General features: G+C 35.3%; 1 protein-coding gene across 9 annotated transcripts in view; it reads left to right on the top strand.

The window, feature by feature from the left end:
• The window catches only part of ZMYM4 (zinc finger MYM-type containing 4), a 134,720-nt gene that overhangs the window by 100,969 nt on the left and 18,645 nt on the right, over positions 1 to 15,106 (top strand). For all 9 annotated transcript variants that reach the window (XM_087858500.1, XM_045782573.2, XM_087858499.1 and 6 more), the window contains 10 exons: positions 726 to 898; positions 1,465 to 1,615; positions 2,186 to 2,326; positions 2,658 to 2,695; positions 3,606 to 3,750; positions 6,202 to 6,320; positions 6,983 to 7,151; positions 9,307 to 9,360; positions 9,976 to 10,155; positions 10,521 to 10,615. In XM_087858500.1, the coding sequence (XP_087714626.1) occupies positions 726 to 898; positions 1,465 to 1,615; positions 2,186 to 2,326; positions 2,658 to 2,695; positions 3,606 to 3,750; positions 6,202 to 6,320; positions 6,983 to 7,151; positions 9,307 to 9,360; positions 9,976 to 10,155; positions 10,521 to 10,615 (1,265 nt within the window). The remainder of the gene's footprint in view (positions 1 to 725; positions 899 to 1,464; positions 1,616 to 2,185; positions 2,327 to 2,657; positions 2,696 to 3,605; positions 3,751 to 6,201; positions 6,321 to 6,982; positions 7,152 to 9,306; positions 9,361 to 9,975; positions 10,156 to 10,520; positions 10,616 to 15,106) is intronic.

Below are 15,106 nucleotides of genomic sequence, written 5' to 3'. Positions count from 1 at the left end.
GATCTTACAGTTATTGCACTTTTTAAAAATTTATTTATTAGGTGGGGGAGGGGCAGAGGGAGAGGAAGAGAGAGAGAGAAAATCTTAAGCAGACTTCCTGCTGAGCATGGAGCCTGACGAGGGGCTCCATCCCAGCACCCTGATATCATGACCGGAGCTGAAACCAGGAGTTGGACACTGAACCGACTGAGCCACCCAGGCATCCCTCTTGCACCTTACTTCTAAAGAGAACTTCTTAAATTTTGGTAGCATCCTAAGATTATACTTTTGTTGTTTTAAACAGACATGTTTCTGAATAGGCAAATTAATGTGAGATAGATGGCTGCCTTTATTTAGATGACTATTTTGTATGTTTAAAATGTTTTGTTTTATTCTAAAACTGTCCACAATTGGCCTCCTAGACTAGTGGCTTTCAAACCCTTTAACCACAGCACACAAGAGGAAATACATTTTACATTGTGACCCAGTATGTTATCACCTGCCCAAGTAAAATAAAAGTTTTATGAAACAAAACTGGCTTTTATTATATGTGATGCACTGTAATATTTTCTGTCCTTATTTTGTTTAAAAAAAGAAAGTCATAGAATAGATCCTTTAAATTGATTCCTTGCTGTACTAGTTAGTAAGGATCCAAGTGTGAAAACATTGTCACAGGGCATTTAAGTTTAAAGATGTAGATACTTAATATTTTTTTCTCATGTTAATTTTATCTTTCCTGTTTTTAGGTTGCAAATTGCTTTATAAACACGACTTGGCAAAACGCTGGGGAAATCACTGTAAAATGTGCAGTTATTGTTTACAGACATCTCCCAAATTGGTACAGAATAATTTGGGGGGGAAGGTAGAAGAGTTCTGTTGTGAAGAATGCATGTCCAAATATACAGTTCTGTTCTATCAGGTAAATACAATCCACATTCCTGGGGTTTTTCAAGTTAGGGCATACATTACTCCCTTTTATTCTTCAATGTAGTATGAAGGGCAATTTAATGATTTAAAACTTATAAGTATTAAATATATTACATTAAAAAAATAAATGTTTTATGTCTTCTTGCAGTATTAATATAAGATTTAAGAAGACTTTAATGTCACTGAAGTTACATTCTTTTTGTTTTTAATTTCCTTATAGAAGATCTATCAATCTTAAGATATTAAAGTATTTAAAATTAGCATTTTATCAATTATTTAACTAAAATGAATTTGTCTTTTAAAGTTTTTGAAGAATATAGGTCTTATTTTCATTTCACTGTGTTTTTAAATTACTCTTTATTGGCATCTTTATAATGTGACTTTTAATGTTTAGTATAAATGATAAAATGATAAATATTTACCATTTTAGGGTAGTTAACCTTCATTTTTGTGTTCTAGATTCTAAGTTAGTTTCCTCACTTGTCATTTGTGTACCGCTTTCATTCTGTCAGGCCACAGATAATTTTTTACTCTTTTACCGTCTTATTTCATTTTTAGATGGCCAAATGTGATGGTTGTAAGCGACAGGGTAAACTCAGCGAGTCCTTGAAATGGCGAGGAGAGATGAAACATTTCTGTAACCTGCTTTGTATCTTAATGTTCTGTAATCAGCAGAGTATGTGTGACCCCCCTTCACAAAACAATGCAGGTAAAATTAAACTTTATAGTCTTTGATCATTGTCAGGGACCAACAACTGTTCTGGAGATTGGGAACTTCGAACAGTTGTTAATAATTTCATGAAATGCAAATTCACAAATTTCATTCTGTTCAAGTGACATTAACATTTAAATCCCTATTTTGTTTAATATCTTGGCTTAAGGCTTTGTAAAAATGGCATTCATTATGTTTTCTCTGAGCATACTGAATTAAATAAACTCTGTAAGAACTATGGGAAAGAATGTCAGTTAATGTTTGTAATGGGTATATACACCTTGACTTCCTTAAAAAAGGATTTGAGAATAAAGCAGAAGACATGGAATCTAAATTACATGGCCTTTTAAATATACCACAAGCATAGTTATGCAAGAGAAAGTACATGGAATACTTTTAGGTTTCACTAATTAAAAAAAACAGAAAAAAGCCCAGTTATAATCCTAAAGTGATTCTTTGCTCTAAGAGAATTTAACCTTACTAAAAGCATTGTTTAACCTTCTTGAGATGTTGGTTTCTTTGTATGTGCATATAAATTACAAGGTTTTTTAAATTTTTGTTTATTAGCAAGTATTTCCATGGTGCCAGCTGCTTCAGCAGGGCCCCCATCTCTAAGAAAGGATTCAACTCCAGTTATAGCTAATGTAGTATCATTAGCCAGTGCTCCCGCTGCTCAGCCCACAGTGAATTCTAACAGTGTCTTACAAGGTATGTCTGATTTGAAAGCATTTATTCAGCCTTTTGAAGTTGAATACAGTCGGTCTGTATCTTTTTTTTCCATCAGTGATCATTTTTGTATGTTTGACACACTTATATTATGAGTGGTGGCTCCCTGTGGGCTGCTGGGCATTAAACAATATTTTTATCATTTCCAGATCTCTTTTTTTTCATGTCACACTTTACATGCTAGTCTTCCTGTGAATTAAGATAATACATGTTTTTATTTGAGATTTTGTGTCTATCATTCCACCATCAGGTTTAAATGCTCCTGTTTAAATAATTGTGTAAGATCCTAAATATTTATTTTTATTTATATCAGGTGCAGTTCCAACAGTAACAGCAAAAATCATTGGCGATGTAAGTTTTATTCTTCTAACTGGTATTGCCACTGTATTTATTTTCCAATTTTATCCATATCAGTATGTCTGTGCTAATTTTTCCTGCTTTATTCTTTATTATATAAAATAAATTTTATAAGCTCATTTAATCTTTGAGAACAAAGATATTCTGGTTATTTAATTAGGCCTTTTATGTACTTGGATATCTTTGAATGCTTGCTATCTGTGTAGTTACTGAAGGCTGTTTTTGTTTGGTTTAGTTTTTTATAGTTTAGTTTTAGAGAATTAAATTTTATAGAATTTAGGCATAGAAGGTATTTGGGGTGTTTCTAATGTACTCAGATTGTAAATGAAATATTTATAAAATAGAGTTTGTTTTCCACTCAGTGCAGATTATCCTTAAATAAGCATTCTTGTTTTTTCACTCAATATTTTTTTCTCTCTTAGAAGAAGAAGAAAATAAATATGAGAAAAACTTATGATTAGAACAGTGGCATTTCTAAGTATTTTCTGGTCTCTGAGATAACTTTCATAACTTTTTTTTTTTTCAATTTACTTAAGTGATCATAAGTGATTCTATTATTTCTGGTTATCTTGAAATAAAGTCTTCTAAGACTCAACTCAGGAAGTAACAGTTCTCATTGTAAACATAGCCAACACTGTTATTGGCCAACAGTTTCTTACAATAGAAATAGCATTTTTCTTGGTAAATAGAACTGTTAATTAGATACATTCAGAGTCAATATATAGTTATCAGACTATTTTATTACTATTGCTATTTCAGGAATATTGTATTTCTTACATATTTAGTAAGTTCTCTGTCTTCCATGTAATTCCAATATAGTATTTCTTTTGAAATTATAATATTTCTTGTAATTAATGATAAGCTTTTGAAAACCTCATTGGTTTTTTTATTTTTGTTTTACTAGGCAAGTACACAAACAGATGCCCTAAAACTGCCACCTTCCCAGCCCCCAAGACTTTTGAAGAACAAAGCTTTATTGTGCAAACCCATCACACAGACTAAAGCCACCTCTTGCAAACCACATACCCAAAACAAAGAATGCCAGACAGGTATGTTCCTCACGCTTTCTTCCTTTAATTTTTTTTTTTAGGGAGAAAGGAATGTGGGAGCTGCTTACATTAATTGAGTGCCTACTATTTCCTGGGTTATGTGTTTGGTTGCTTATATACATTGCCCAGTTTTGTTCTCACAACTTCCTGTGAGTTAGTTATTTTCACCCTCTGAGAATTAAGAAATTATGGCAAAGAGAAGGTTTTAATTTATAATACCATACTGTGAATACTTCATTTTCTTTTGTTATTAATGACAGTGTAATTTTATGGAATAAGCCTAGATTTAAACCAGAAAGTAATCCTAGATTCCTAGATCTGGGAGGTTATCCTATAGGTCAGTGCTTTCAAACATTAATATGCATATGAATTACTTGGGCATTTTATTAAGTACATTGTAATTTAGTGGGATCTGAGGATTTGCATTTCTTCAGGCTCCCGTGGTCCACATTGATAAATAATGCTATAGATGACTTTGGCCTATATCTGTATTGTATTAATAATGACCTACTTAGTATTTTGTAGCGTGGTTATCACATATCTCTGATCAGGTGATTTGGTTGGGGTTTTTTTTGAGGGGGTTTTTTGGGTTTTTTTGGGGTTTTTTGAGTAGAGTTGACACACAGTGTTACATTAGTTTCAGGTATACCACTTAGTGATTGGACAGGCTGGTATATTATGCTAAGTTCACCACAAGTAAAGCTACCATCTGTCCCATCACATTGCTATTACAGTATCACTGACTGTATTATTTATGCTCTGCTCATTGTTCCTGTGACTTACTCATTACATAACTGGAGGCCTGTATCTCCTCCTCCCCTTCACCCACTTTGCCCAACCCCCTATCTGTAGGTAATTTTTCTTTTAAATGTCCATTGGACCATGGTAAAATTGATCCCAGCTTATTTCCCACCTCTGACCCTACTCAGCTTGTCAGCTTTTCACTTCTTGTCACTAGATCAACTTTCTCTTATGTTAATGGTTTTATAATCTTCTAGGGTATTTTTCTGGCACATAGAAAGGACTCTGTAGGATACCTATTAAATAATCAAATGACTTCTCCATCCTTCTCACTTTTTCCCTACTCATATTTAGGTTTCTAAGTTCCGTTTCATCTTTTAGTACCTTAGAATATCTGCTTGTATATATTCATTCTTTTTTGTAGGTATCATAACCACCCTAGTCCAGGTCCTCATCAGCTTAGCTCTACACATTGCAGTTGCTGCCTACTTTTACACTTGATATACTTTTTATTCCACACTAAGAGGGCCTCCAAATTAAACTTTTTTAAAAAAAGATTTTATTTATTTTTTGAGAGAGAGAGTGTGTGCGTGCACTAGTGAGGGGAGGGAGAGGGAGAGAGAGAATCCTCAAGCAGATTCCATGATACCACGGAGCCCAACGTGGGGCTCCATCTCATGACCCTGAGATCATGACCTGAGCCGAAACCAAGAGTTGGATTGGATGCTCAACTGACTTGAGCTACCCAGGCACCTGAAATTAAACTTTCTAAATGACATTTTCATCATATTACTCTGTGCTAACTGATCTGTAGTAGCTCCACGCTATCTACTAGAAATGGTTTTTAGAAGTTCATTATAGCCTCACAAAAGTGGCCCTTCTTCCTATTTAATCTCCTTCTTAACATTCTGTTCTTATTCATGTTATCAGTTTTCTATAGCCCTCTTCTTTTTAAAGATTTTATTTATTTATTTGACAGAGAGAGAGGCAGCCAGCGAGAGAGGGAACACAGGCAGAGGGGAGTGGGAGAGGAAGAAGCAGGCTCCCAGCGGAGGAGCCTGATGTGGGGCTCGATCCCAGGACTCTGGGATCACTCCCTGAGCCAAAGGCAGATGCTTAATGACTGAGCCACCCAGGCGCCCCTTCTGTAGCCCTCTTCTAAGATTACTGTTACAGTTCTTTCTATTCATTAATCCAGATTATATCCTTCATTCACTATATCCTCATATCCTTTCATTGTTGTGTTGCCCACTTTTAATCACTACTGTCTTCAAACCTTTCTTTACTACTTCAGTTATTTCTCCTTCTGTGGACTCAGAGTGTCAAAGATTATACTTCTTTTGAACTATAAGTCTGTGTACCTTATTTTTTTATTTTTTATTTTATTTTTTAAAGATTATATTTGTTCATTTGAGAGAGAGAGAGAGCACATGCTGGGGGGAGAGGCAGAGGGAGAGGGAAAAGCAGACTCCCCACTGAACAGGGAGCCTGATATGGGATTCGATCCCAATACCCTGGGATTGTGACCTGAGCTGAAGACAGATGCTTAATCAACTGAGGCACCCAGGCGCTCCAAGTCTGCGTGCTTTAAAAAAATTTTTTTAATTATAATTCTTTTGAACTATAAATCTTTGTTGCTTTAAAAGTTTTTTGGTATTAAAATGTTTCTAAGCCTCTTTGTTTTTTGTGATTTTTTTTTTTCCTCATTAGAAGACTCTCCAAGTCAGCCCCAGATCATTGTGGTGCCAGTTCCCGTACCAGTGTTTGTGCCCATACCTCTTCATCTTTATACTCAGTATGCACCAGTCCCATTTGGAATTCCAGTTCCAGTGAGTAATCATTTAGAGATTAAGGCTGATGTAGTGCGCATTTTCCTCAACTAAAATGTTAGAGCACCATAAAACAAACTCTTCACTTGTTGGTAAAATATTCCTGACTGTGGTTGGTTATTATCATGTTACTGTATTTTTTTAATATGGAGTATATAAAGAACTGCTTCTGTTTATACCTGCCTTCTCAGAGAATGCTGTGATGTAGCCTGTTTATAATGTTTCATACACAATAAAACCACTCAAGTAGAAGAAGATCAGAAACTGTGTGTATGTGTTAAAATTCTAGATTCTAGCAAGGGTGAGATTTAATTATTCTTTTTCTCAGAAATGTATTCATTTTTTTATTGGAAATATATTTTTCCTGGGTGAATTCTTAAGGAAAATAGTTGTGTGAAACTGAAAATGTTAAGCAAGAATATAATCAGAAACAAAAATGTGTTAATTATTCTTTTAGATGATTCAGAGACACGTTTTGTTGACTATCCAGCAAAGCACTTAACTGAATTTTGATTCAGATAGCTGTAGTCAAAAAAAAACTAGTAAGACTGTTTTGTTAGTAATAGAAATACATGAATTTGTTCATTATTTCAGTACTTAAATCATCTCACAAATAATAGTTTTGATGACATAGTCCCCACAGACTGTCCTTGGTCTTTCAGATGCCTGTCCCTATGCTTATTCCATCAATGGATAATGAAGATAAAGTCACCGAGAGTATTGAGGACATTAAGGAGAAGCTTCCGTCACATCCATTTGAAGCCGATCTCCTTGAGATGGCGGAAATGATTGCAGAAGATGAAGAGAAAGAGAAGACTCTATCCCAGGGAGGTTGGTATAATTTTAAAGAAAGAAAAAAACACGCTTAGGGGCGCCTGAGTGGCTCAGTCGTTAAGCGTCTGCCTTCGGCTCAGGGCGTGATCCCGGCGTTGTGGGATCGAGCCCCACATCAGGCTCCTCTGCTGGGAGCCTGCTTCTTCCTCTCCCACTCCCCCTGCTTGTGTTCCCTCTCTCGCTGGCTGTCTCTCTCTCTGTCGAATAAATAAATAAAATCTTTAAAAAGAAGAAAATACACTTAAAAATATTTGCATAACTCAAGTAATTTTAAGTATTGGATAGTCAAGGTGTTTCTAAAAGCTTGCTTTGTGTTTAAATATCAAGTGTATGGATGTTAAACTTGATACCTCTGAAAGTTCTATCCCTTTTATAAAACTATGTATTAATATTCTATTTTTAGTTCTTAATCATTCCAGAAAAATAATCTGTAAATCCATTTTCATGATTATATTCCAGCTTTATTTCTATATTCAAAGCATGATCCCTATTTAAGAATTCCTGTTGTATATTAACCAGCATGTTGATAGAAGGTAAATAGAGCCTTAGGTTGGAAAACTGTTTGGCTGAAAATTACCTATAGATAAATCCCATTCTATGAGAGTAGAATATTGATAAGAACAGTAGTTACGTGCTTACCATACCCTGGACATGTCCTAAATGCACTATGTGTATCACCTCATTTTACCTTTACAACAACCGTGTGGGGTGGATACTGTTTACTTTAAACTCATCATTTGGAAAATAGAGTATCATACTTGCTCTGGTTAAGCAATCAGGAAGTGATGGAACCAGAGGTCAGATTCAGTCTGTCTGACTCCAAAGCAAAGGGCATTGACCAGAAGTTGCAGTACCTATCCAGAAAGGTTTCTAGCCTTAATTAGTACCTCCTTGATTTGGGAGTAGAAGAAAAGATAGAGAAAATGGTGTTTGGATAGTTGAAATACACAAAGGCCTTTCCCTGTATCAGTAAGGAGCCAGGAGGTTATTTTTTCCTAATAGACGTTTCCTTTTTTTCAGTGATGGTTTTTACAAAGCTAGCCACCTCATTTAGATTTTGCATAATAAATGCTAGATGATTTTCAGAACACTGTAGCATGTGAAAAAAGTGTCAGCTTTCTTCTTGTGTTGCCATTAAGTTTTAAAATCATGTATCTTCTGAGAGATGCATAAAAAGCTTATTTGTTATTATCCCACTGTTTCTGGTCTCATTTTGCTCCCTAGTATATAATCTCATAATTCTCACCATTTGTATATGGAACTTAATGTCTTAGAATATTGCCCCCTGTGCTTGATCTTCTGATTTCTGGTATTTAGTTTAGAAGTTCAAGCAATTCCTAATAATAAACCTCATTTTAAGTTGGCATCTCCATTCATATTAATAGTTAACATTTTTCAGGTGCTTCCTCTGTACAAACATTGTAACTTTGCCTTAACTTAAAGATTGAGTCAGAATGAAAAAACTTTCAAAACTAACCTTCAAGACAGATAGTTGTAATCACCATAGTGTAAGTAAAATCAAGTGGTTTAGAAACATAAAGGAGAGAGAAATGAATGCCATCTAAAGGGAACTGGCTAATTTATGTTTGATTGCAGAGAAAAGAAGCAATTTTCCTGGGTTTTAAAAAGCATTTTTCTCTTTTACTTTGAGTCCTTAAGCTTTTTATTTTTTAAGTAGTTAATTGGTAGAACTGTGCTCTGTTGAGTTCCATGTGCTGACTGCATGTAATTTATATTCTAAGTCTATTGTCTTTTCAGTGCAGTGGTAAGGCATATTATATTTTGGGAGGAAAAAGCAATTCAAGGCATATTTGTCAATTTGTAAATAAATTTGCGTGTGCCTGTGTTTCATGGTTAAAAAAAAATTTCAGAAAGCGCAGGAGTGTAAAATCTAAAATAAAGGTCTCTCTTGACCTGACTTCTCTCCTACTGCTACCTGGAAGTGTAACTACCGTTATCAGTCATAATTTGTTTAACTTCATTTACCATAATGCCTAGTTTTATTAATGAATCATTCTTTCTGCATATGAAGACTATTTTCTTAACATTCCTTAGTGTGATTCATTTCTATAAAGCGGTCATTTAATTTCAGATGCAATTTGCTTTGTGTATACATGTAAGTTGTTAAATATATACTTTTTTTTTCCCTTAGGATCCCAAACTTCTGAACAGGAACTCTTTCTAGACACCAAGATTTTTGAAAAAGGTTTGTAATTCTACATATATTTCAGATCTGAGAAATACTGTCCTCGGGTAGCCTGGGTGGCTCAGTTGGTTAAGCATCTGCCTTCAGCTCAGGTCATGATCCCAGGGTCCTGGGATGGAGCTGGTGTCAGGGTTCCTGCTCAGCAGGGAGTCTGCTTCTTCCTCTTCCCCTGTCCCTCCCTGCCTCCCCCACTCACATTCTTTCTCTCTGTCTCTCATAAATATATAAAATCTTAAAAAAAAAAAAAAAAAGAAAAAGAAAAATACTATCCTCAGGTAGTAATATAAACCCATAAAGTATTTGTATCCTTGGATTTAATATTTGCAACTTTAGCTATTTGTAGGGGCCATCAGGCGTTTATGTATGCTAATATGTAATGAGAATAATAAAAGGTACCTCAGATAGTGGTTTTAAGGATTAATTGAGATAATGCTTTAAAGTGTATACCAAGAATATGAAGCCGGTTTTATGAGGCTGGTGAAGAAGTTTTCGTTCTTCAGTGTACCTGGTTAAATCAGCAATCATATCTTGGTTTTGTTATTCCGGGTTCAGGAAGGTTTCTCAGCACTTAGAGACTCTGTCTTATTTTGAGCGTTTGTTTTCTGTATGTTTCAGACCAAGGAAGTACATACAGTGGTGACCTTGAATCAGAGGCAGTATCTACTCCGCATAGCTGGGAGGAAGAGTTGAATCATTATGCCTTAAAGTCAAATGCTGTGCAAGAGGCTGATTCAGACTTGAAGCAGCTCTCAAAAGGGGAAACTGAACAGGATCTAGAAGCAGATTTTCCATCCGGTTTGTGCAACATAAAATACTCTCGATTTTAGAAGATTGGTATAACTCTGAATTGACATTATGAAGCAGATATACTGGGTGATAATCTACGGCACGAATGGTCCCTACCTTTGAAGGTTAAATAATAAGTGGTTAATTTATTTTTAACCTTTCCCATAGTAACCATGTAGGAGGTTTCCTTGATTTTTAATGAAGTTTTTCAGTGCTATATCCTTTGTTTCTCTTAAGAATATAAGTAAGTTATTTTATCATGAACAAAATAATTAATATTAGTGATGATTACCTGATGTTTCCTCCCCCAGTCTGTCTTTATATAAATCTGTGAGTTATTTACCTCAAATTATGCTTTCTGCTGATTGTTATAGAATCCTTTGACCCACTGAATAAAGGACAGGGAATCCAGGCACGTTCCCGAACAAGACGACGGCACAGAGATGGCTTCCCTCAGCCTAGACGAAGAGTAAGCAGTAGCTTAATTTTTCTAGCATTTTCTTTCCTTCGGTGTTTATTAGTTCTTGATGTTTACGAAGCTCTTTAATAGGCAGGGTCACAGAATTCCGTACAATGTTTTACGCAGACTTGTACTTTTGTGCCTTTATTTCTGTTTCTTATAATCAAGAAGAACCATATCTTTTGAATATTTTAAAGGGATGTGTAAACCTCGATGTTTTGGTAATAGAAGTACTGAGGTCAGTCTTCTAGCACAGCATGTGGCAAGTGCTTAGTGTGTGGTTATTATGTAGCTGCTCAGTGTGCATTGGGATTGTCATCATCTGGATCATCATTATAAGCCTTTTCCAGCTGATAGAAGGGTAACCAGGAAAATTTACAGTTTACTGGTGGATGGTTTGTTACTCTGTTTTGTTACTCACTTGTGTTACAGTAAGTCATCCAGGACTTACTGGGGACCGATGAGCTAGGAGCATGTACTGACTCACGGCCCACACTTCAGCAATACAGACACAAGAAAGGGCAGCATTTCGGCCCCTCCAGAATAGCATATGACACACCACCTGTGTATGTGCCACGTAATCACAACATTTTTATGAGTTTATAAAATTTTGTAAATGTATTTGTATTATACCTGATGAATTCAAAATAATAAACAATAAATGACAGACAGCTGTTGTTAAAAAAAAGACTGTTACCTTTTCCTTTATATTTCTTTTAGCATGGTCTTTTTCTTTTGTTTTTATAATCGAACGTGTTTTGTTCTGTTTTACTTTTAAAAGCTTTTTATGATCCTCATTGTACACTTTTTTTTAAGTCTCTAAATTTAACTTCTTTTTTTAACATTATAACAATGAGGTTTATTATTTTATTTAATGTAGTATAATAGTGAAATTCACATGGACTGTTTTTCATATTGACAGGACTTTCCCATACTAAAACTAAAAGAATATAGCCTTATTTTAAAAAAATTATCTCTGTTGAGTTATAATTGCACCCAAAAATTCATAGATTTTTTTTTTTTTAAGATTTTATTTATTTATTCGACAGAGAGAGAGACAGCCAGCGAGAGAGGGAACACAAGCAGGGGAAGTGGGAGAGGAAGAGGCAGGCTCATAGCGGAAGAGCCTGATGTGGGGCTCGATCCCATAACGCTAGGATCACGCCCTGAGCCGAAGGCAGACGCTTAACCGCTGTGCCACCCAGGCGCCCCAAAAATTCATAAATTTTAAGTGTAAAATTTGATGAGCTTCAACAGATATATTCAGTACGTAATTACCACCACAACCATAGCACTTCCACTGTCCCGAAAGCTCCCTCATGACCTTTTGCAGTCAGTGTTATCTAGCTCCTGATAACCACTAATCAGCTTTGCAGATAGATGCAAATGGTACTGCTTTGCCTTTTTTAAAACTTCATAAAAGTAGAATTATGTAATTCGCAGTCTTCCCTGTTTGGCTTCTTTCACTTAGCATAATGTTTTGGAGATTCATCCGTGTTGTTTCATGTATCAGTAGGCCAGTCATGCCTTTTCATTTCTGAGTAGCATTTCATTGTGTGGACAAACCAGAATTTAACAGTTGATGGAAATCTAGGTTATTTCCAGGTTTGGGCTATTTCAAATACAGCTGCTATCAACATGCTAGATATGAATCTCTGTGTGAACATATAGTTTCATTTGAGGAAAAATATGCAGAAGTGGGATTGTTAGGTCTTATAGTATACGTGTTTTTAACTTTTTAAGAAAGCTTATCAAACTGTTTTCCAAAATAGTAGATGTACCTTTTTGAATTCCCATCAAGAATGTGTGAGTTCCAATCTGCTCCATGACTTTGCTGATACTTGGTATTGTCAGTTTTTATTTTTAACCATTCTAGCAAATGTGTAGGGGTATCTCATTGTGGCTTTGGTTTATATTTTCCTAATGACTGATGATGTTGGACATCTTTTCATGTGCATATTTGTCATTCTTGTATCTTCTTTTGTAAAGTGTCTGTTCAGAACTATTGCACATTTTTTTTATTGGGTTGTTTGTCATTTACTGAGTTGTACGTGTTCTTTATTATGGACATACTTCTTTTCTCAAACATGACTTTTGCTCCTATTCTGTGACTTCTTTTTTATTTTCTTAATGGTGAAGAACAGAACTTTGTGAGAAAGGCCACTTTTATCATTTTTTTATTCTTTTATGATTCATGCGTTTTAGTATCCCATGTAAAAGTCTTTGCTTAACCTGTGGGAACTAAGATATTCTCTTATGTTTTCTTCTAGTTTTATACTTTAGCTTTTATGTGTCATGTGATTCATTCCAAGATCATTTTTATGTATGAGTTGAGGAAAGCGTCAAGGTTTCTTCTTTTTGTTTGTGATGTCCAGTTGTTTAGTACCATCTTGGAAAACACTGTCCTTTCCCCCATTGAATTACTTTGTACTTTTTTAAAAAATCATTTATTTATTTGAGAGAGAGAGAGCACAGGGGGAGAGGCAGAGGAAGAGGGAAAGGGAAAGGGAGAGAATCCCAAGCAGACTCTGTGCTGAGTGTGGAGCCTGACATGGAGCTTGATCCCAGGACCCCGAGACAATGATCTGAGCTGAAATCAAGAGTCAGGTGCTTAACTGAGCCACCCAGGCGCCCTTACGTTGCACTTTTGTTAAAATCTGCTGACTATATATGTGTCGGTCTGTTTCTGAAATTCTGTTCTGTTCCTTTGAATAGAGAACTATGTCTATTTTAATGTATCTATTTTAATGTCTATTTTATGTCTATTTTAATACAGTACCAAATGTCTTGATTATTGTAGCTTTACAATGAATCTTGAAATCAGGAGTAAGTCTTCCAACGTTGTTCTTTTTCAAAACTTGTCATTTGCATATCCATATAAATTTTAGAATCAACTTGTCAGTTTTTACAAAAAGCCTGCTAGAACTTTGGGGCTGTTCTGAATCCATAGATCAATTTGTAGAGAACTGATATCTCAGCAATTTTGAGCTGTCCAGTCTATGAAGATGATATTTTTCTCCTTTATGTAGATCATCTTTAATTTCTCTCAGCAGTGTTTTATATTGTTCAAGTCTCATACTTTGTTAAATTTATCTAATAAGTATTTAAAATTTATTTTGATCCTGTTTTAAGTAGTAGTAGTTCTAATTTCGTTTTCTAGTGTCCCTCATTGTCATATAAAAGTAGAGATTTTTAAATTTTTTATCTTTTTTCTTTATATGTATATTTTTTGTTTCAAGTTTTAAATTCCAGTTAACATATTTCTTTTTCTTTTTTTCTTTTTTTCTTTTTTTTAAAGATTTTATTTAGTTTAGAGAGAGAGTTGAGAGAGCACGAGCCAGGGGAAGGGCAGAGGGAGAGGGAGAGAATCTCAAGCAGATACCCTGCTGAGAGTGTTGCCTGGTGCGGGGCTTGATCTCATGACCCTGAGATCTTGACCTGAGCCGAAATAAAGAGTTGGATGCTTAACCAACTGAGCCACCCAGGTGCCCCGAGATTTTTTTTTCTATATTGATTTTATGTACTGTGATTTTGCTCAACCAAAGTCTAGGATTTTCTACCTAGACAATCCTGTTATTTATGAATAAAGATTATTTTACTTTTTCCTTTCCAATATTAATGCACTTTCTTTATTCTTTTCTTTTTAACGTATTGCACTAGCTAGGATTTTTTTTTTTTTAAAGATTTTATTTATTTATTCATTCGACAGAGATAGAGACAGCCAGCGAGACAGGGAACACAAGCAGGGGGAGTGGGAGAGGAAGAAGCAGGCTCATAGCGGAGGAGCCTGATGTGGGGCTCGATCCCACAACACCAGGATCACGCCCTGAGCCGAAGGCAGACGTTTAACCGCTGTGCCACCCAGGTGCCCCCAGCTAGGATTTTTTTATGCATTGTACTGGCTTCGGTACAATGTCGAATGTTAGTGATGAGAGCAAATCTTCGTGCCTATTCTCAGTCTTAGGGGAAGTGTTCAGTCTTGTAGTATTAACTATGATGTTACTTGTAGGTTTCTTGTGGATGGCCCCTATCAGGCAGGAAGTTCTCTTCTATTTTTAATTTGCTGAAATTTTTTATCATGATTTGTGTTGCATTTGTCATGTGGCTCTCTTCCATCTATAGAGATGCTCATCTGGTTTTTCCTTTCTGAATCTGTTAAAATGATGACATACATGAATTCTTAAAATGCTAAACTAACTTTGCATTCATGGGATGAACCTTACTTTCTTCTGATGTATTTATTCTTTAATCTATTGCTGGATTCAGTTTGCTAATATTTTGTTAAGGTTTTATAAATGTCTCCGTTGAAGAGAGCGATTGATCTGTAGTCTTCTTGTGATGACTGTCTGGCCTTGTTCTCAGGATAATGGTAACATTGTACAGTGAATTAATACTTCCTCCTTTTCTCTTTTCTAAAATACAATATAATTTAACTGGTGGGTCTGCAGGGGTTTTGTAGGTAAGTTTTAAACTATGAATTAAATGTTTATGGCTGTTTAG

Source organism: Ursus americanus, chromosome 33, assembly GCF_024610735.1.
Source record: "Ursus americanus isolate L20-20 chromosome 33, mUrsAme1.1.p, whole genome shotgun sequence".
Classification (NCBI taxonomy): Eukaryota; Metazoa; Chordata; class Mammalia; order Carnivora; family Ursidae; genus Ursus; species Ursus americanus.
Note: the sequence above shows the minus strand (reverse complement) of the source record. Positions and strands in the feature narration are given on the sequence as shown.